This window comes from Oenanthe melanoleuca, chromosome 1A (genome assembly GCF_029582105.1).
Source record: "Oenanthe melanoleuca isolate GR-GAL-2019-014 chromosome 1A, OMel1.0, whole genome shotgun sequence".
Lineage (NCBI taxonomy): Eukaryota > Metazoa > Chordata > Aves > Passeriformes > Muscicapidae > Oenanthe > Oenanthe melanoleuca.
In genome coordinates, this window is record NC_079334.1 from 17,374,470 (window position 1) to 17,397,414 (window position 22,945).

Here is a 22,945-nt window from a genome sequence, read left to right on the forward strand (position 1 = left end):
TAGAGGGAGGCAAATGCATCATGCCTCCCAATGTGTGTGTGTGTGTCCCCTTTCTTGGCAGCCTTTGAAGCAGATCAATTTTAATGCTCAGTTCAGGAACTTCTCCTGCCTGCTTTGGTCACTTCACAGGAGAGTCAAATTGCTGCCTCTCCAGATGGCTCCCTAATGCCAGATTTCCCTTCTTTCTGGCAGCCCAAAAAAATCCAAAAGCAGCTTGTGTGACTGTTCTGTGACTGTGCTACGAGAAGCACTGAGCAAAAGGGATACCTCTTTTCCACAGATCCCACACTGGGTCTGGAGAAGGATCCGGAGAAGAAACTGCAGATTAGCAGCATGTTGTCTGCAAGCCCAGCACAGGCTGGAGCATCCATGGCTCTGGCCCTTTCTCATACCACAGCTAGGAGCCCCAGGATGTAAATGCTGGTTAGACCCCTCTGCCCATGCTGGGGAGCCCTTAGACAAGACCTCCTGGGGCCTCTGCCCCTTAGGGGATATCAAAGCATTGCACAGGAATGGTTTTGGGATATCGATTAATTAGTTTCTTAGAAATAGTTGTATTTTCCTTTGTGAGAATGACTGCACTTTGCCACATATTTACAAAGGTGTTTCCTATCAAGTGCTGCCTTCAATGTTATTGTTCAATTGGTGTTACCACTTTGTTGGAGTTTATTCTGGTTTTGTTTTTTTCCATCCATGACCTTGACTTGTAGGCTCTGTGTTTAAACTTTTTCATATTTCCTTCCCTTCCTCCCTAAATATTTGCTCAATTTTTTTCTTTCTCTTACTTCTCTCCATCCTTTTTAGCTCTATGCTATCTTTCCTCCATGCTTTAATTTTTATTCCTCCCTGTTTTTCTTATCCATGTTGAGTTGAAAACATGACCTGACAATTTTAACATAATTCCAAGGTTTTTATGTAATTCCATAAATACCTTCATAACTTTTTTTATTGTTTTGCCATATATAGGTTTTAGTTTTTCCCTCTACCTTATTAGTCTGGGGAGCAATTTTATTCTACTACATTTGATTAGTAGAAAGGGCAACAAAATATCTCCTTTTTCTTTGTTGGTTTGGCACCATCCTAAAATTACCCTTTTTCTCTGTTTGACTGAGTACCTCTTTTCTTTTCCTGGAGAAGCTGCTTTATGTCAGACCTTCTGCTGGCAGTGAACTGGGTATGATTTCATCAGGCAACAGGCAAAAGTATACCCCACTGCAGAGGAAGAAGTTGCTTTCAGCTCTTACTACATTAATTTGTTTTTTGCTGTCTTGGGGAACATGGGATGAGCTGAGCCACCATTGCCCTGGGGATTGTGAATCTTTCTTTCCCTCCAGTAAATTCAGTGGCTAAACCTGAAGGCTGGTCTTGAAGAATTTATTTTAGTCATACAGATAAAATTCCACAAGTATAATTAATAAGCTGCAGTAATCTCAAAAAACCTCCCATGCAGAGATACAGCAGCTCTGCAATGGCAGATCAGGGAAAAGACTGACCATGTCCTCCAGCAGTATATTGGGGTATACTCCCATAGGAGTTTTTTCTAGTCTAACTTTATTGATTCAAATCATGTCCTGTCCCAGAATCTCCTCTCTGCCCCATGCAAACAAGCCTGAAAATAGTGGTCTGGACCTTCAACCTGTTGTTTACTTCAGCATAGCTTCAAGGCAAGCATGGAGTCATGACTAGATGAAGATCTTAACCCAATGTTTAGGTCTCATGTTATGTAACTTCAATCTTTGGATGATGGTACCTACCAAATAAAATTAGGGTTAGTACAGCAAATTTGAAGACATACCCAGACCTCTTAAAGTGGTTAACAGAAAAAGGAGTGAGTTAGGAGTGATGTTCTGACTCTGTAAGGTCTAGCAGCAGACATTTTATCACTCAGCAATAATCCAAGCTTTTCTGTCAATGTTGGAATCTATTTTATTGAAAAAAGATCTTGGCAAGGACACTGGGAATTGCTGCAGAGTCTTTCAAAGTGACATTATGAGAGGATCTTGGTTCTTCAGGACCTTTTATTGTATGGAACATCTTATAAAATACTCTGTGTGAAGGGCCAAAGTAAAATGTTACCAAAGCAGCCTAACAATTTTATATGTTCACTGGCTGTCCACTTGGGCCAGTAGGATATAAGCTATGTTTGGGGCAGGAGACAGAGAAAGTAGGTCTCCAAGTGCAGTACAGAGACAAAAGTTCAAGTAGGTCAGATGGTAATGTAACATCACATGGAAAGGCATTAGTTTTTAAATATTAAATTCTATTAAAATAATTTAAATTTTTATTTTTGAAATAGAGACATATTACAAAATGGGAAGATTAATATTTGAAGTACCCGAACTTATTCTTACTACAGACCCATATTTTCTCCTTTCTCAGTGGCATTTTATTTGCTTTTGTCCTGTAACAATTGGATTTTCATCAGTAGTGAAGAACAGAAGTTTGTGAAACTACCATAATTTTCATCTTGTTCATTTGCTTAGCAAAATTTTTAAACAACTACACAACTTATATGCCTTGGAGCAGACCCCTTTGATACATCACTGTGTTTATACCTACTCACAGGACTCCTCTGGGCATTGCATTAGTGTTTTTCCCAATTTTTGCCTGTTCTGGACTGGCCATTTTGGATGTTGGATTTGTGCAGGAAGCTGTACTTACTGTCAGAGGCTGGCACCTCTGAAATCCACAGGCTGTCCCTGCTGCCTGAGGAGTGGAAGCAGCAGATTACACTGAGGTCAGAGGACACGGGGTGTTGCTGGTGGTGCTGACCCTGCCATGCAGGCAGCATTGCCTGTATACTGGCAGGTCTCTGCTGGATTTAAAAGGCTCCAGGTGAGAAGAGCGTAATCAATAATTGCAGATATCAAAAGCAGCGCCTCCTCGTGCTTTCCTACCTTTTTCCCCTTCCTTCTTTGCCTACAGGACACGAAGCATCTGAATCCCCCAGACAATTGCTCATGCATTTACATTTTCATTTGCTTGGTTTATAGCAGGATTGTTCCAGCTTTTGGGAGGGGCAGCTATCAAAGATGTACAGGCACTGCCATTGTGTTTTATTGTTCCAGTCTATTTTTCCCTGTGAATGTAGGTGGGAGTTTTTCAGTGGGTTGGTTTTGTGTTTTTTTACTTTCTCTTTCTTCTAAGAATTTATAACCCTTTTATTGTCAGTCGTCAATCATTTTTGATAGATCAATATATTTACTTCAATGATGGTTCATCCCACAGTTGTGCTTGTATTTTTTATTTTTGGTTTGTTTATAGGGGTTATGAATAGATTCAGAGGGTTGTATCTCTGCTATGCCTCTGTCATTGCATGAGGATCAAGCTGCTTGAAATTGGCCCAATACATTTATATTTAAAAGGAATATGAGGTGTTTACATTGGTCTGTCTTCAAATCTACTGTTTCCTCCCCCCCCTTTTCTAAGAAAACTTTGAGCAATTAGAAATGCTATTTTTTTCAGAAGTGTTCTCAGAAATCTCAATCATGACTGCTGATGTTTCATGTACATTGAACTGTTTGGAGGCAGAGGCCCTAGGAAACTGCTCTAGCGGATTCCAGAGATCAAGAGGGTTTGGAGAGTAGCATAGCCAGGCAGAATGGTGACATGGACTCAAAAATGAGGCAGGTCCCTGGGAATTCTCTGCTCTCCAGCCAAGCAGCTATGACTGAGGCAGAGAGGAGAAATTCTTGAGTCTACATCACACTCATGTCCCTAGGCAGCCAGATGTGAGCTTGGGTCAGCTGTTTAATGCAGCTGTGAGGAGAGCTCACACGTGTGCAGAGCAGTGTCAGTGTGATTTGCTGTGCTCTAGCTGGGGGTCAGTAGAAGGAGTGGGTCAACAGGACTCACCAATGAAGGTGAAAGGGTATGGCTGTGGAAGAGAGGGCTCCATGTGCTACTCCATCCCCAGGGACTGGGGTTGTTTCGTGATAAAATGATGTATTTCCTGCTTGTTATGAAATTGCCCCCTCTCTTCCACCACAAAGAAGGGAGCAGCAAAGGAAGTGTGCTTGTTACAACTGATAATATGTAGGACATGGTAAATGGAAAATAGGTCAGCTAGGCAGTGCTCTTACTAGTATTACAGTCTGAAACATGATCCTTGAACCTGCATGGATTTCAGCGAGGTTTAATAATTTAAACCAGGTGAGCATATTAGCTGTTTGTAGGATGTAATCCCCATAGTTGCCTTACCAGAGCCATATCCACCCTGGGGTTTGGTACATTCATTCTTAGGCTGGAATAATTTGCCAAGTTATGAAAGCCATGACTCAACTACCTCTCAGCAGCGCGTTGTCCATTTGTAACAGCAGATTTTCCTGGAAGTCATTACTTTGGAGTGCCATTGTCAGCTGTACACATCACTCCTACTCTTCTTGTCCTTTGTGGTACAGATTGGCTCATTGTTGTTAGTGAGGATGCTACTGCTGATACACAAGCTATCAGGTTTTTCTGTTCTTTCCTTTCTTTTCTATCTCTGTTGAATTGCAGTTTCCTTTGTCTTCTGTGTGGTGCACTGAAAGAGGTTAGGAAATTTATCATGGTTATTTTTAATGGGTTTTTAAAGTCCCACACGACACAGATTGAATTGATTCAGGAAAATTTCCTGGAGCTGTAGCATTGTACTATTAAAAATAATTTTATCAGTGCAATTTTTCTGTAAGAAAATACATCTATTTTTCTCCTTCTATCCTATAACAAAGCCCTGCTTTCTAATGTTTCTGCATGGTCAGATATTAGCCATTTCCCTAGATAATTTAGATTGGTCATATGTACTGCTAGCATTTTTATTGTAGAGAATTCTGCCAGTGGTTTCATGATAAATGCATCAAGTATTGGGAAATTACTTTTATTAGTGTACATTTAATAATGCATTAACTAAATAAATGGGTTTGTGTTTGTGTTCATCTTAAGAATGTATAGAAAAAGTACATGCTGCTATAGGTAAAAAATTAATCTTTTCTGTGTGTATTTTATATGCTGTAGCATTAAAAAGTACATTCCCAAGAGTTCAGTAGGTGGTTACTATCTTTTTTTCCTTTGTTTAGACGTATTTTTTTAGGCAGGTCGTGCAAGAAAAACGGATTCCAGTGACTGTCCCCCTTGTGGCCAGTCTGACAAGCCTTTCCTTATCTGAGTAAGGCTATCCTTTGTTGGCTGGAATCTGTGTCTTTATTGCACACAAACTGAATGAATGAGTTGCTTGTGGCTTCCCACTTATGAAACCCGCTTCCACTTGCTTAAACTTCAGATATTTTCAGGCTAGTAACCATGACCAAGTCGAAGTGTCACTTCTTATTTTACAAGACAGTCTACTGCATCTGTAGTTACAGAAAACTCAGTTTGGCTTACTCATTCCATCATGCTATGCTTATGATGGAAAAAAACCCAAATCCAGTCTATTGAGTCCTGTATATTACCGAAGAATTAAAATATTCTAATATCAAGACAGTATTATTTCAGAAATGCATGCATCTGCTTTAGCATAAGCAGAATAAAGGTATTAAGAGGGATGGTGTACAATATAATGTAACTCTTCATTGATTTAAGATCAAAATGCCAGTAAAAAGGAGTAGACTGAAAGAAAATTATGTACATTTATTTCAGATACATTAAAAAATAAAATATTGTTTTGTCCACCACCACTGATCCTATTTACAGGAGGCAGATGAGCTGTCTTGCCTATAAAGAAATGAAAGATAAAGTGCAAAATTAAAACAAACAGAAAACAGCCTACTGATTTTGAATGTCTCTATTCTGAATGTTGCTTTTGAAGATATGTAGGAGGACAAGTCCTTGCAGCAGATAGGGATACTTGGTGTGTTCTGGAAGCCTTTTCTTTCCTCCAGGGCTAAAATGGCTAGGCAAAACTGGAGAAGTGAAAAACTCCAGTTGCACTTGAGTTCTGTCTGTGATAAGTAAAGCATACATGAGGTGAAGCTTTCAGAAGGGCGGAGTTATGGATGGTTTTCTGTGTATCCTGATGTCAGGTCTCAGAGATGAAAAATAACACAAACCTCAATGTTTTCATGGGTCAGAAAGGCTTTATGAGGGGCAGCAATCAGATCACATGGGTTTTGTTTTAGTTGGCCCAGAATGTTTGCTTGTATGATGTTTAGTGGTGGGTGTGTAACTATAAACTTTATTACACTTTGTGCTTTTATTACAGTCAACCTGCTTTATCACCTGCTCTATCTTGAGATGTTGGAGTATCACAAATTATATTTAAATCCTTTGACCGCCTTTCTGTTTCATTTTCTCCGTATGGTCGCACATATGCTCTCTTCCTTTTGTCTCCTGTCCCCAAATTTTTCTTGGATCCTGCACTGTGACACACACATGTCCCTGTTTTCTAGGACACTGAGTATTCTCCTTGGTACCCCATACTTTGCTAGAAAGCAGCCCTGCATTGCATTCCCCTCCTCCACATGTTCTCTCAGCCATATTATTCAATGTAGCATCACAGTCATATCCCTCATCTTCTGCAAGTGTGCTGCTCTGTCTCCATTTATCTTGTATGAAATGGCTTTAGCTCTGCCAGGGTAATGCTGCCTGTTGTTTCCCAGAAATTGCTTACCTGTTTGTCAGAGGAAGCTGCTTAGAGCTCCTAACTAGAAATCAGGATAAGCATTCAGCATATCGCTATCCTTCCTTACGTGGAGGAAAAAAAAAAGTAGGAAGGTTACCCTTATTTAGACCAAGCAACATTGTCTGCTTACCCTCCTCAGCCATCTTGTTTTTTCTTTTCATTCCACTGTAAAAATAGGTAGCACTGTTGAATAGAAATAATAGGCTCATACAAATCCATACAAATGAACACTGTGTTCTTAGTAGCAAGTAAAGATTGGAGACACAGAAAGTTTGCTGGTAGCCTTCCCCAGAAATAATAATCCAGTGTTCTGGAAAAAGTAACCTGATGGTTTTTCCCTCAGGGTATGGCAAAGGAGTACTTTAGTAGTGAATTAGGTGCAAAGAGCAGGAGATGAGACTGTTTGTTGTCACGCTGCATCTCGAAAACCCCCAGCAAGGCCAGGCACAGAAATATGCTGAAACCCACAGGAAGCGCCTGCTGCACCATCACATGAGGCCAGTCAGGCATAGCGTGCTTTAGCGAGCGCAGACAAAACAAGCTCTGGTGAAAATACCACAGTCTAAACATGAGTAACAAAACACAGACTAATGCAGCACAACTTGGTGGGAAGCACCATGGGAAAAGATTTAGAAACGTTGTTCTGGCACTCTTGCTGAGGTGAAGAGCTGTGAGGAGTTTCAGCATCACCCGGTCACGGTAACACCACGCGCCCATGCAGGAGCAGTGACCGCTTTCTTATTAGTATCACGGTATTTCTCATTTCCAGTAGGATCCTGTAAAAGCAGTAGGCTATTTACAGCTTTCATTTGGCATTAATGAAGTGGAATACTGATGTAGCTAATCAGCGCTAGCGGTATGATGCAAGCACGCGGAGCGGCGGTGGCACTGGTAATCATCTTAGCCCGGCTGGCAGGATAAAAATAACCCCTGCCAGCACTGGGAAGTGGCAGCTCCCTGGCTGTGGAGGAGCACAGCCCACAGCCCCATGGCTCTGTGCTGCCCTGGAACCCAACTTCTGCTGCAGCCCACCTGAACAGTGAAAACAAACAACTGTTGTAACTGTCCATCCCTTTTTCTGCTTCTCTCCCCAACCCCTGAACATAGTCTTGAGTTTTTGTACTTGCACTTAGGTCTGGACTCAGATTGGCTCCAAAAACCAAACGGATGTAGATTGCCGAACACGCTTCTATAATTCAGAGGTGGTTTTTTTCCTCTTCGTGGCACTTTGTGAGCTTAATTTAATCTCTGTCATTTCTTATATCTGGGTAAATGTCATCTACTTCATTTCATGAATGAATTAACACAGCCATGCAGAGGCTGTGTCTCCTGCACTGCTCACTTGGAAAGGGGGAGGGATTAGTTAATGTGTGTGACACCCTCAAGTTGTTAAATCCTGAGGTTAGAGATGCTCAGAAACAGATTTCATTTGCCCTGGAATAAGTTACTTGAAAGACACTACCAACTCTGGACATTGTAATGACCTCAATCAGCCCTTCTTCTCTTTTCTCTCAACATTAAATATATTACTTTCATACCACAAGTCTCTTACTGCACCTGACGAGGGAGGAGCTCCTTTAAAATAGCTGTGCTTTTAGTGGTGGGGAGAAGATAAATAATCCTGGAATTTTCTTTTTTTTTTTTTTTTTTTTGATACTTCCTTAAGTATGTCAGAAGGCAGAGGCCTTCTGGCAAGGTGTGAGTTTGAGATAGCGCAGAGGTTCTTCGTATGTAGAAGATAGCATTTTTAATCCTGGGTGTGTGGACAAGGAGTTGGGTGCATAACCATACACAGCAGCACAGGGAGTGTGTGTGAGCAAGCATTTTATGTTACATGATATTTGTAATGCACCCAGGAATTAAATTAACAGTCCCGTGTGCTTGTTTTAAAGCTTTCACAGCATGAAAACAAATGTAGTTCATTGAAAAAGGAAATGAGGAACAATTTTTTCCTAAATAGAAATGAGTTTAGCCATGCCTTTTTTTTTTTTATGAATTTACACAATGGCTTGGATTAGTCTCTGGATGAGGCATGTGTGAGTGTGTGTGTGTTGGCAGAACTGCGCTTTGAAACTTTTCTCTGTGCCTGAGACTTCTCAGTGCTACCAGGGCTTCATTTTCCTGTGCAGGAATTTCAGCTGTTTCTAGGGTGTTGTGTTTCTGGGGTGGCTTTTTTTGGTTTTTCTTCTCTTAAGTGTTAATGGGTGTTTTGTGGTTCTCTAATCTGGAGATACTCAAATTGTGACTGCTTTCTAAAAATAGTCAAGGGAAGCATCTTGCCGACCAGAGTCACAGTCTAGGATGCAGAACAAGTGGTGCAAGAGTTAGTTCCCAGCCTTCCCAAAGAAAGCTGACATGCAATTTCCAGGTGTACATAGCAGCTGAAATCTCTGTTCTCACCGGTTGTTAACAGAAAAAAAAATAAAAAAAAAGATGATTGCTGGCAGTTCCCATGTCCTCCATACCTGACTGTCCCCCAGTCCTTCAGATGGAAAATGGAAGATGTAATTTGTTTTCCCCACTGTCACTTCAGGTTATTTAAGTTGTAGGCTCTACAGGTCTAGAATAAGATTTCTATGCATGACTATCTCCTGTCAAATTAGGATATGGGGCTCTTGGAGACCTTTATCTTCTAATATAACATGAATAATACTTACTGTATTTGACAAATTTTTCCCACTCCTTTCCTTTCCTCTCAGCCCAAACTAACCCTTTCTGTGCAGATTGTGTTTGGGTTTGCAGCTGTTCATTATGTATTGCTTAGTCCTATCACATCTGAATTGCCTTCAAGCACTGAAAGAGGACACTGCTATGACAAATCAATTTGTTGACCTCTGAAATAATTAAGAAAGTAAGGCTGGGCTTCAGGCCTATTTTGAACAAGCATTGTGCTATTAGATTTTACATGTCTCTGCCTGCAATGAAAGGGTTTCTCTAAGCAAAAGAGACAGAGTGATTGAGGAACTTCTCTTAAGGTAAAGTCACCTAAGAAAATCAGCCTTTTCCCACTGTATCTCTGTGTACCTCTCATTCTCCTCCCATTGCCTTTTTTTTTTCTTTGCTCTTCCCTGAAGAAAATAGTGATAATAAAATATTCTATTTTCATATGGCTCTACAGATCTTTGTGTACTTAGCTAGACCACAGCATAGAAAACAAAGCCTTGTTTATTGCCTAAGAGAATATATGTTTTATGATTTATATGGTTGTAATACATGGGGCTGATAATAGATAGGAAGATCAAAGTCTTCTGTGAATTGACAGCAGCACTGTAAACAAGGTGAAAGGGTTGCAGGTGCTTCCCACATGGATTGTCTACAAAAACATATGGCCCTTTCCCATAAGGTACTGTGTGTGCTCTCCACCTTTTCCTGTGCAACAGGGCAACGTTGCTGGGAGCTTTGCTCAGAGAGCACAGCCATGGCTGAGGAGCTGGGAGATGCTGTTGGCAGCAGATTACCATGCAGTGTGGCCAGGATGATCTTGAGAGCAGGGAAAGGCTAATGCTAAATTGGTCTTTCAAATTAAAAGTAGCTGATTAATCCTCTGTGTCATCTGAGAACAGAAGTCTGCATTCTGGGGAGATCCCTGTCAAACACTGGGAAGGAAGATGATGCACTGAAGTGTTTTAGGAGAGACTGGGCAGTCCAATGTGCCCCTTGTCTCATTGCTTCTGTTACAGCTCAGAGTTGGGCTTGGCAGGCGTCTCTTACCTCCTTGGGTTACCTTCTGGCCATGGCAGGCACTAGGTGTGGGGTGAGACACCTAGGCCACATCTCTGCAAAAAACAACAAGGGTGCATGAGCAAACCTGCAGATATCATTGCTGGATTGCTGCTTATTCTTGTGGATAAAAGAAAATATGTGTTTAGTGAATAGCTAAATCATTGTAAAGAGTCCTGGGTGAACCTTGAACACAAGGTAGTCATCTCTTTCATTAACTGCCTTAAGAGGGACACTTAGAATACTTAGTCTGCCCTTAGAAATGAAACTGCTGCAGCTGGGTGTGGTGGTTGTTTGTAGCCTCTTCAGCTATTGAAACACTTCTGATGAAGTTTGGCTTATTTTCTTTTCAATGCCCTGTGACATAAACACCTCCTTGACCTTCGAGCCCTTTGGCAATCTTTGCTTTATCACAGCTTCTGGGAATAGACCCATGTCCTCTGCTGAATGCTTGTGAAAGCTCTTTTGCCTGGCCATCGTGGGGATGATGCAGCACAAGGCTGCTGGCTTGTGCACTGGCAGCCCGTGAGAACAATGGCCCCTCATCCACATTTTCATCTGCTGGAGGAAGCTCACACTGTACTTGCGGTTGATGTACTGGTACCAGGTCTTTCCTACCGCACCATCCAGTACAGTTAAAACTACTGGTCTAAAATGTGGATTTCTTTTGCTGTTCTGGAGGGCTGCAGTTTAAAACGAAATATAATAGAAATTGCCCCAACAGCATAAGTTAATTAACCAATGCCTCATCTACACAGGAATATTTGTCTGCATGTGTGGGTCATGAAATTTATTTTTGCTGGTGTGACAGTGTTACAACTGATTTCCATGTGGACAGAGGTGCATTGCCCCAAGGGTGTTGTGCTACATGCATAAATCCTTGCTTGTCTGCAGGAGTGGGCTAAGTATTCCCAAGTATTGCTTTACACCCTGAAACCTTAGATGAAAATATTCTAAATTGTTGGGTCAAGCAGTGTAATGGTACTGTAGGTAAAGGTGGGACTTCTGTGTGTGAATGAGTCCTATGGAAAGATTAACCTAGGAAAAGTTAATAAAAAGTGCTGTCCTAAATTATTCATTAATCCATTTGCAATGTACTTGCCCAGAGGCTTTTGTTTTTCTCAAACTCTTATTTATTAAAATCTGACAAGAATATCAGGTTTTGTTCAATAATAAATCTAAGTCTACGTGAGACTAGTGAGATCCTCATCCAGTAATACAGAATCAAAATGAAGTTACACGGCAGGAGTGAATGTGTTATTTACTTGGGAAGAATAGATTATTGTTCAGGTTTTTATCTTTTACTTGCTCTTTTGAAAGAAGTGAAAAAAAAACCAAAACACCTAGTTGGGAGATAGCCTCTTGTTTTGTGACTGAGGCCTTGATCCTGCAAAGGATTTAAAACATATTAAAACTCAGTTAAGCATCTTTCTGGCAGCTTTTCAGGTTCCAAACCTGTGTTTGATGAATGAAATAGCTCAGGTGATCTTGTTTTGTGCTTAGTTCTACTTAATTTCTGGGAAAGACCATGGAAGTCATGCTATTGGCTTACAGATTTTGACTGCCAAAGTATGTCTATGCACAGCCTCATCTTTTTGTGTCCTAGAAAACGCTAGAAAGACTGTATACAGAAAGTAGGAGAATGGGAAAAAGGCAGAAAGAGAGCTTTTGCTGTTTGGGATCCAATAATGTGTGTGCTTTATAGCAGTCATTCCTTTAAAAAAGGCAGAACTTTGTTTAAAAATCTATTTAAGTAGTTTGGGTTTTTTTCCCCTCAGCATTTTCAGTTTATTTGTTGTAGGGGATTTTCCCCCCCTTCTTCTTCTTCTCTGCCCTAATTTATAACTGCCTAAAGAAAGGAGAAGCAGATGCCTGTAGCTAGAAAGTTAGAGAAGAGTAAATAAAAAAGAAAGTTTAGCTGTGGAGACAGAACTGAAAGTTCAGGTGACTGGTCTGAATTGGAGGATGATGAATAGATTTGCTTGCATAAGCTTGGCTTCTGAGTCACTTTCTCATAAAGCAGCTTGAGTAGGAGATGCATCCATCCCAAATTTTTAGTCCTGAATGCTTTCAAGCACAAAGAGCAATGTAACATAAAGACTCCTGCTGGGAGTACCATCCTGTTATCCCAGTGGACAGGAGCTGGAGCTTTGCAATTTCCCAGGTTTGAAATAAACTAAAAGTGTCTTACACACACTTCTGTGCTTTGCCTGATGTATCATGCAGTGGCCCTTGCTGGTCAGAGTTAAGATGTCTGGGTAGATAAACATAACTAGCTTCTGATTCAGATTTGGGATCTGGTGTCAGGAAGTTGGTCCCTGTGAAAAGTGGTTTGTGGCAGGACCATCAGTCACTAATCAATAAATGTGACAAAGAACTTGCTAAACTTGGAGGGAGGAAAAGTGAGGTGTGAGCATGAGAGGTCATGGCTGGTCATTCTGGATAGGTTCAAGCAGCACATGCCTTTGCCTTGAGAGCTTGTATTGTTTGATGCCAGAGAAGTTGCATGTAAGGTATTATCCTCTTCTGCTAAAGTCTGTGATCAAAACCCTCTTTAATCTGAGGCATCAGCTCTTCTTGATGCACCTATGGGGATTCTGAATAAAAGTTTGATCCTTACAGACAGCTACTTTTGCTGTAGCTGAGCAAACTGAGGGGGGTGAAAAAGGTTTACCTTCATGGACCACACCACCCATATCTAATGTTCCAGTAGAGCCTGAGGGTTGCATTTGGGAAATAAAAGTTCCCTCTGGAAACCCACAAGAGAAAAAAAGGTGATGCCTTCCTTCTTGAAGGACTCTGTATTCTTGTTCTTCTCTGCCATTTGTTTGTTACAAATTTTAGTGGTAGAGAGGTCAAATTGGTCTGTGAAACCTTGCTTTAGAATCAAGATATTTGTCTGATTTGTTTGCCCTTGAAGAAATCAGGCTGCTGCAGCTTCATTGCCATGGGAACCCCTAGTTACTATATTTAATTCAGCCCAAGGTTTGCTTGTCTATTCAGTTGCTGCAGTGTAGACAGGTGATAAGCAATTTATCGATACTGAGCTACATCATACCAAAATGATTAGGCATGGATATTACTGTGGTATTGCTCTTGTGTTCTGCTATGAAGTGCCTGGCCCTCCTGTGCCTGCCTCCAACCTCTTCTTCCTCTCTCCTGGTGGAGAAAAGACAGCACTGCCTGAATGGTCTTTCTGGCTCAGCGATCAACAAAGGTAGGGACTGTAAGCAACCTCTGCTTGCTGGTCGTGCTTCTTCCTCCCCCAGCAGAGCAGCCAACCATCGAGTATCTGTGGGCCTTAGAAGAAATAGTGCTGGAGAAGGGAGCTCTGCATCCCTAGAAGTTGTAGGGCTGGGATGGATGCCTGTGCCTCTCCAGCATCCACAATGGTGTGAAGACCCAGAAGGGCAGACCTCGGCTCCATAAGGGCATTTTAAAATGGGAGCAGGGAGATAAAGGGTGTATAGGCAGAGGCACCCCTATCCCCTGTTCTTCTTCTGAAGTTTTATTAATTCCCTTAGACTTGGTAAAACTTTTTATCCCACTGTTTTCCCCTCTCCTCATTAGTGTAACATAAAGTTTGTCCATGGCAGTGCAGAGCCTGAGATGCACTCAGTTCCAGTGCTAATAGAAGTGGTGGAAATGTGCTGGGGGTACTTCTGGAAAGACTCATTAGAGGCACAGCTTTGCCATGAAAAGGCATTTCATGTGGCTGATGGCAGGAAATTCAGTTTTTTAGGTCGTTCTTTATTATTTCAGTTGCATCACTGTGCACAGAATTCAGAGTGAGCATAAAGTGTGTAAACCTTTATGTTAAAGTGTTGGCTGAGCATTGATTAACCAGTAAAAGATTTTAAGCTCTTTCCTTTAAGTTCCAGGACCACAAATCTTAATTTAACAGTCGATAGGGCTGGGGAAAGATACTGCTTTACCTAAGGGAGTGCATTTTCTGTGATATTTGTTTGCTGCAAGTATATTCAAGCAAAAATAGATATTTTAGGGAAGGAGATAGTTCTCTGTGGTCACCATCTGCTGAAATGATTCTTTATTTCTTTTTAGGTATTATATTGGTCGCCAGATGTTTGTGGTGGTCTCCTCACCAGAGATGATCAAGCAAATCTTAGTAACGGATTTTAGTAACTTCACCAACAGAACTGTAAGTACATGTAAAAGTTGGCTTTGTGGATGGAGTTGGTAGCACTGCTAATTTGAGCTCAGTCCAAAAGTGGTTACAAGGAAGCCAGAAATAGAGGCAAAATTACAATATGGTTCAGTAAGACCTTAAGCTATATACATTCAATATATGCATTCAGTCAAAAACTCCTGTTACCAGAACACTCTGAGGATGAAAGGGAATGCCCTTAGAAAAGACACACTGTCCTTGTGACTGAAGTACCAGATGGATATTGAAGAGAGGGTTTCAATATCCAGTTTTGCCACTTACTTCCTGTGAAATCTTGAGAAAATCACTCACTCTGGGGTCTCTTCCTCAGTTCTCAGTCTGTAACATGGAGATGGTATTATTTGCTTTCTCTCACACATGGTCTGTTTTGTGCTTTTAGACTTCACAGGACAGGAACAGTCTGCTTGGGACAAGGACATGCATCCCACAGCTATTGTAAATTAATCATACCTGAAAATAATAAATACCAAAGAAGGAAGTTGAAATTAGCAAGGATTTATACATATGCTCTTGGTTACACTCACCTTGGAAAGCTCATTTTCAGGAGGTGGTTAGAACAAATAATGAGGGTCAATGGCCAGCATTCCAGCAGTTGCTCAGCATTTTACAAGGAAATACTATCACTGTTTGCTGCCTCAGTCCCATCCATTCCCTGCTTCCTTCTGGGCCCTTTGTATGGTCAAACCTGCTCAGACAAACTCACATGTATTCAGGAGGGTTGTTTGTGCCCTCAGGGAACATTTTTTCCTCTGATCAGCTGTCTGTCTCCTCTGTCCCTCTGATCCTTTCTGCAACCAGTCAGTCTATTTGCAGACTGCTTGTCTCCTTTGCTTGCTTCATGTGGTACATGAGTTTCATCTTGTGACTCCCTATCTTACTTAATAGCTACTGGTACCAGCTGCCTCCATTCTGTCCATAGCTCACACTAGAAAGGAAGAATCTATATTTAGATTTCTTGGGCTAAAACTGTTATTTGTGACAAGGGGCTTTTCCCCATTTTCTTCATACCTGAAGAAATTTTTCTTCCCCAAGCAGGAACCCTATTTCTTCCTGTATATAGCTTTCCCATACTTTTCTTCTTTATATTTGGTAGTAGTAGACTGTACCCACTAAGCCTAGCAGTAGCTGGTGATGAAGTAACACTTCCCTGAAATTAGAAAGCTTTCCTTTGAGGGGACGCTCAGAGATTTGTTCTCCTCTTAACTTTAGTCAGCCTGGTGGTTTGGATATATCTTTCTCTGTATTGTCACACTTCTCAGCTGGTGAAATTTTTCTTCTTCCTCAGGCCTTTTGCATTCAGAGGTTTCTCTCTCTTTCTTGTGGTTTTATATTCATCTGTCATGGTCTGTCTGTAACATCTGTGTTCCTCTCTAAAATTCAGGTAGGTTACGTCACTATAGGCCCTCTCTCCCTCCCCTTTTCTTGTTCTTCATTAAAGATCTGTTAGGTAGAGCTGTCTCTGCAGGTTCACATCTTGCCCTTATCACTTGACTGTCCCCTGAATCATTTGTGGCTTGTATGTACAAGTTCTGTGTATTGATGAGGAACTGAGACCTAGATGGAGTGACATCCCTGCCACTAACCTATGACAGATGGGAAAATTTAATTCCTAGACCTCCCTTTAGCAAAATTAGCAGGTCTCCCCCCTGTGCAGGGTTGCTATTTCTGTCTTGCTTAATGCCCATGAGTCTAAATCAAATGAACTTCCTTCATCTTATACACTCTAATCTGCTTGTTCTATGGTCTTCTCACATAGCCCCAATCTTTGATAATTTCTTACTTTCCATTTTGTTCTCCCCTCTTCCAGCCATTGTTTTTCACTTATTGAAGATAAGTAGCCTTCTGTTTCTGGATCTTTTCATATCTAACCTAGGGATCTTTTCTCCTCTGGAGTTTTCACTCTGGAAGCTGTCTTCTCTTTAATTTTAAGTCAGCTTCTTGGGGAAGTATTTGGTTATCCTTTACACTAGTAATCCTACATGAATATGAATAATGCTGGATGGTACATAAGGAAGGCCAGTGGAATTTATTCAGATGTGATTTGGGTTGTATGCAAATAATGATTGAAAGGTGAGAGTGAGAAAAGCACTTTCTAAGTAATAGAATTCTTTCTTATCACATTGACTGAATGAATGTCGTTTTAAGACTTTTAATAGGGTTGCTTCTGTTTGTATATTTTAAAATCAGTCAAAGCAAGCTCCTCTACTTTGAGTGAAGGTTTCTATTTGCTAGTAGAGAACTCAAAATGCTAAAAAAGTCTGCCTGCTTTTTTTTATGAATTCCTTCCCCAGTGAAGAGTGGTTATAGAACTGACTTTGGAGTCAGTGCTGTTCACAATGCTAGGCTAATGTATTCCAATCCAGACATGGCATGTGCTTATTATTTCAACCCAAAGCCTTTTTCTAGTTTTAGAGTGTCAGTGTTTTAGACTGAGAGGATAGCAAAACAGGTGAGACCATTGGGTTTGAACAGGTCTTAGGAAAACACAGTTGTGCTTTTCTTTTCTGACCTCCCCATACGCATTTCCAAAACCAAGATTTGTGCTTTATCCACCAGAGTGAAATGTGAGTTATCTAACCCAGAATGCCTCAAAGAGAAATTATTCTCTGTAGCAGTTGTAGCAACTGCATGTTAATAAATTGTCACTGAGTTTCAGGATGTGCAGGACTAATTCTAAAAGCTGAGTGCAGAAAAAGTTTATATTCCATGATTATTTTGCCACTTTTTCAATTAATTGTAAAATAGATACATATTTGATTAAGAGATAGTTAAACTTGTGAAGGGCTGAAAACAGTGAATATATTGGTAGCAGCCAGTGAGATGATGATTCAGAGAATTCTGAGAGCTTTGATTGAAGCTGTCTGTAATGTGATGTCATGCCTTTGAGTGCTCGTGAGCAGGATGGCCTTAATAGGGGATTGTGCACTTGTGGACTCCATTATGAGAAGTCATCAGAAGGCCTTTAGGGAAGGAGAGTGGTTTTAATCTGCTGAAAGGATTCTTTTGGAAGCATCTTGTGTCCTGTCTCTGCATCTGGAAAGACCTAGACAATTTGTGCACTTCTCACACGTTGAACTTATCTGCTCACTCATTATATAGACAAAGTAGATCTTGCAAGAGAACACAAGCTAAACTACTCTTCACTTTATCTTTCCCTGTGATACTGTATATTTCACATCTTTACTATGGCTATCTTTTGAAGATTGCTGCAAAAAGTCTTTTATATTCCCCCACCATCTTCTCTTGTTTCTGAATTACTGGTTAATAATTCTTGCAAAAGAAGTGTATGGTGACTGCAGATCAAATCTGCATTAAAGTTCACTTCCTTTTGGAGCAAGCAACCAAGTCTAGCACACAAGCTGTTACTGCCTTGTAGGCACAGGTTATATGTATTGTTAAATGTATAATCACAGGAAGGCAATAATGACACTCTGCTTTCCCATTTAATTTGGTCTCAATTAACGTAAGCATTAGAGCCATTCAAAACCAAAAAATGTCTGCTGTAATATACCTTCATACTTGAGGCACATGAAGCCTTTTCCCCATGTTTTTAATTATAGTTGAAGAAAATAGGAAAATTGCTTTATATACCTTCTGCCAAAAACTATGGAATTAATTTTAATTTAGGTTAACCATGGAAACCTCAGCCAGCATTTAGGCAGGGCTGTGCTGGTGTAAATGATACCTTTTTCTCACAACTGTGCTGTCTCTTGAATAGAAGCTTCCTTTTAAGAGCACTAAGACCATTTTAAACTTCATTACTGTGTTGCAAGTGAGATAGGATTATGATGTTTGTTGCATTCTTCCAGGTGGGATAATGATGCATAATCTGTTTTCAGATTGTTTTTAATTTCTGCATTGAAAATTTGTTTTTCAATTAGTACTTGAGAATCATTAAATTGTACTTTAAAAAATGTAAGAGCAGAATGTTAAGATGGAACAATGTGAAGAGAAACATTACCTGGTACATAATTCAGATTGCTGTAAAAATATTTCCTAGAAATGTGGATTCAGTGAGCCTGAAGGCAAAGGCAAGTACTGGCTAGTCAGGGTTTGCCAGGCCACTGTAGTCAGTGCTCTCACAGGATTCATGTGGCTTTCACAAGTGGAAACTAGTGGTTGATCCAGACCAGATCCTTAGATCAACCTGCCAACCAGCTAAAGGAGAGTGACATTTTTAAATTCAAAAATCTACACCAATTCCACTCACTGTAAGAAGACATCTCTGTTTTCTCATCTAAAGTTTTGCTGCTACAGTGGTGCAAATAGTAATGGATTAATAGCAAACAATAATGAAGTGGTAAAAATAAGGTTTAAAAATACCTGGAATATAATGTGATATAACATCCTTGTATCCCTTTTGAAGTAAAATGAGTTGCTTGAGCTTCTTTTCTTTTTGCTTGTCTATTCTTTCTCTTAATCTTTGAATTGATCTACATAAGATCTGATTATTCTTTTCACATATAGAATTTGTTACACTAAGCTGTTTCATCATCATAATTTTTATTTTGGTAAACCTTTATTAAACAAATAAACTGCTATGGCCAAGTAGGAAGGAACCTTTTTTCTGCATTTTGTTCAGTTGTGGTCCAGGATGCCTGATATATCCCTGAACTGGCTATTCTTTCTGGTCTCTTGCTAGGGGAAAGAAAACTGTATATTACTGTATCAAAAGATCTATCTGAATTTGATACTAGATGCCCTCCGGAGATCCCTTCTAGATTCAACCATCTTGTAATTCTGCGAATCAGGCCCTCAGTCACCAAAAATCAATATATTAACTTTAGATGACTCTACACCAACTGATAATGATTATGTGTTTCCAGAGCAGGACTGGGATGTAACAACTGGCTTCAAACAGCTCAGCTCAGGAACTGGCTGGCGTGCATCTATGTTCTTCACTTTCTGCAAGTAAAGGATCACTTGCATGTCCTGTGCAAGATCTTTCTTGCTGCCTTGACTTAGAGACAACAGGCATCAGCCTCACTGATGTGCTGGCTTTCAGTAAATTACCAAAAGTGGTGATTCAACTGTGTATCCAAGCCTGGAATCTTATCCAGCTTATGGGCTGGGCTGTTTCTTCCATCTCTCTCACAAATACAGTTTTCATTTTGAAAAATGAACCCACCAACATACTGATCTGGAGGCACGTAATGTAAAAATAGTTAAGGAATGAGTTCTATACTGCTGCCAAAATATACATATACATGCTGCCTTGACTCTGTACCTTTTGGTTGTTTAGTTTAGAAAGGTTTATTTTCTTCAAGTTAAACTTCCTAGGATTATTTCTGGTTGTGTCAATGCCATTGTCATCCTTTCTTGTGAATTTCTTTGTTTACTTAGAAATTGTTGTTGTGAAGTGCAATGAACTCAGTTTGTAAACAGATGATGAATGAACTTCACTGGAAGTTTACCTTTGCATGGTCACGTGGTTTGGAGCACCAGTGACACAGTATAATAGCGGGCAAATCAGTACCTGGAAAATAATTCAAACAAATGAGAAAACATGACAAATATGTATATATATATGTATATTTAATGAGGTCTTCATTTTCTCATGCTTTAAAATGACCATTCAGTAGGATGTCTTAATACACTAGTGATGGTCTGGTGTGTGTGAATAGCTTGATTGTGATATTTAGTTTTGAATACATGCTGGGTTTTGTGGCTGCACAGAGAAGTACTGTGCTTAAATTTTTTCACTGCTTCATTCTGTTTAGATTTTTTTTTTTCTTTTTTTCCACTGCTTCATCCTGTTTTGTCTTGTTTTTTGTTTGGTTCATATAAGATATGGAAGGTGACTGGCATAACCCCTCTGGAGCCAACATGTCCCATGATTAGTTGCTATGTCTGCATCTGTGTTTGAATACATATCTGTATATGTCTGTGGATGCATACAGATGCACATATATTGACTTGGGATCTCCTTGTGATTTGAGGAGAGGCTGAGTCTCTATCCCATTCTCTAGAGCACTGTAGACATCAATTGTGCCATATCTTATTACGAAAACTTCATAAAATACACCCCTTTGTGCATGCCATGGTGGCATTTCAGTTCCTGATGCAGTAAAGCCATCATGCCTGATGGCAGGCTGTGCCTTGAACATCCAGTTGTTTGTGATACAGAGCTGTGATGCTCTTCCTTCCCTCCCTGACTTTGTAGGACAAATCCAAGCATCAATTCTACCACATGTACAGTAAGCCTTGGTCTCACTGAGCTGAGAATATTCCGTGCTTTCAAAAATCATTCTGTGCCTTAGGAGGATAAGTGAAAAGGTGTCCAAGCAGTGAATTTATACAGCCTCTAGATCATAGCTGGTTTGAAATCTTGTCTGCTAGTGTCTACAGCATCAGTGTAGAAAGGGAATCATGTTAGCAGGGAATGAATTTGTCTGTACGGCACTTATCTGTTTAATATTAATTTGTTTAACTGCATATTTGTGGGTGCCATGTGAGCCCAGATGCCTGAGTGAATTTCCAGTGCCAGAAAACTGAGCAAGAGCTCTTATCCTTGTTTTGACCTGGTAGTTCAGGAGCACTGAGGGTAAACAACCCTAACATCTGCTTTCTTTCCCAAGTATGTCTCCATGGCTGTCTTCTAGACATACTAGAATACCTTTCTAGCTTGATCAATATATATGTTACTATTTTGCAGCCTTCTATATCTTATAAAACAGCTTTTAATTCAGAATTTCTCTTTTTCTTTCCCCTTTTTCTTTGAGAACTTGCAGGTTATTTTTTCTGAGCAATTAAATTCAGTTTTGTTTAAATGTTTTAAAGTAGCAGTGCATATGCTTGCAGTAGACACTTGACAATTAAAATAATAAATATTGAGAGGGTCATTTCTTTCACACTGTGTAAGTCTTTTTATACATGCACAACAAATTGTCCCTTATTCCCATATGCTGAAGCTAATAGCACAAAACTAATGTTGTCAAATGATCACTGCTATTGACTGTAAAATTAATCAGACTTTGGCTTCAATTACCCTTACAGAAAGGACTGATATATTAGTAGAGTATGTTCTGTGAGCCACCTGATCCTCTGAATCCCAGTGAGAAGGGGTCTGGTTTTGTGATTAGGGCTCTAGGTCAGGATTTAGGAGCTCTGAGCTCAGTTTTTGGCCTTGTTACAGAATTCCTGTGTTCACAAGGGCAAAGCATTTAGGAAGTGCTTTGTCACCTTAACAAATGTAAAAGAGTATGTTAGGAATTTCCAGCCAAAGAGTATCATTAGTGAATGTGAGTGCTTCAGGACTGATGGCAATGAGTTGGAATTTGGTTCATCTGTTAATTCAAATGGTTGTGGTGGGAGGGTTTTTTGTTTGTTCTTAAAAGAAGCTTCAGAAATGCAGATTAAAAAGTTTTAATGAAAAGCTCTTTTTTTCCTGCCTTTTAAGTAAGCTTCTACTTTGAAGTATTAAAAAAAGCTAAAGTAGAAAAGTTAGTATTATCAGATTTAATTGAGTGTATTTGAGGACCATCATCTCAAGTTCGTAATTTTTATTAGTGATTCTAATTCAGAACAGGAAGCCGAGTGAAACCTTGTCCTGTGAAGTGGGAGAGCTCGTTTGTCTTTACCTTTGGAACACCTGGCACCTGCTTCTGCTGACCACTTGTCCTGCTTCTGGCCAGAACAGGGTTAAGTTTTTTGAGTAGATGGGAGGGAGCATGGTCAGGAACCTGAGGTTATTCTATGCCACATCATTGCCAGGGTGGGAGAAAGAGGCTCTTCTGGGGAGAAGAGGTTCCTTCTGGTCAGGTAAACGTGGTGGAAGGAGCCATCCAGTGTTGTTTATTTTCAGGGTGTTTCCATGTGAATCCTTTCTTTTCTTGTGCTCTCTCACTGGTATTGTTGCTGTTACTGTTCATTTTCTTATCTCACTGCTGTTTCCAGTAAATTACTCTCTCTCAACCCATGATCTTTACTTTTCCTGCTTTCAGTTCCCCTCTCCATCCTGTCGCAGGGAGAGGCAGAGGGGAAAGCAGGGGAGCAAGAAGCGTGGCAGCATGGCTTGGGGAATTTCAGTGGGGACACAGAATTGGGGAGTACCACTCCTAAACCACAACTCTACAGTTCATAAAAAGATGTCAGCATTTGCTTACGTCTATGCATGTTCTTCTTGTTTAATTCAGTGGGCCATGACTGTGTATTTACACAACTATGTTTATTCTGTCCAGAATTGGGATATTCCCTTAAATGGGAGACTTTGTTCTTTTCCTCTCATGGAAAAGAGGATGAACACAGTCTCTTCTCAAACATTTCAGTATTCAATAAAGACTAGTGAAAGTTTAGGAAGATAAAAATAACAGTAGGCTGGAGTGCCACAGAACAGCTTACAATCAATCTTTAAACACTGACTGTAGTTAAGTCCCATTAATTTGAGGATGGTCCTGTTGACTGACTTGAAGATACCCTCTGATTGACAATGTATTTCCTTTGAG

General features: G+C 40.2%; 1 protein-coding gene across 6 annotated transcripts in view; it reads left to right on the top strand.

Annotated features, from left to right (window-relative positions):
* Positions 1-22,945, top strand: part of TBXAS1 (thromboxane A synthase 1) — a 237,531-nt gene that overhangs the window by 96,837 nt on the left and 117,749 nt on the right. For all 6 annotated transcript variants that reach the window (XM_056512066.1, XM_056512094.1, XM_056512058.1 and 3 more), the window contains one exon: positions 14,378-14,474. In XM_056512066.1, coding sequence (XP_056368041.1) covers positions 14,378-14,474 — 97 coding nt within the window. The remainder of the gene's footprint in view (positions 1-14,377; positions 14,475-22,945) is intronic.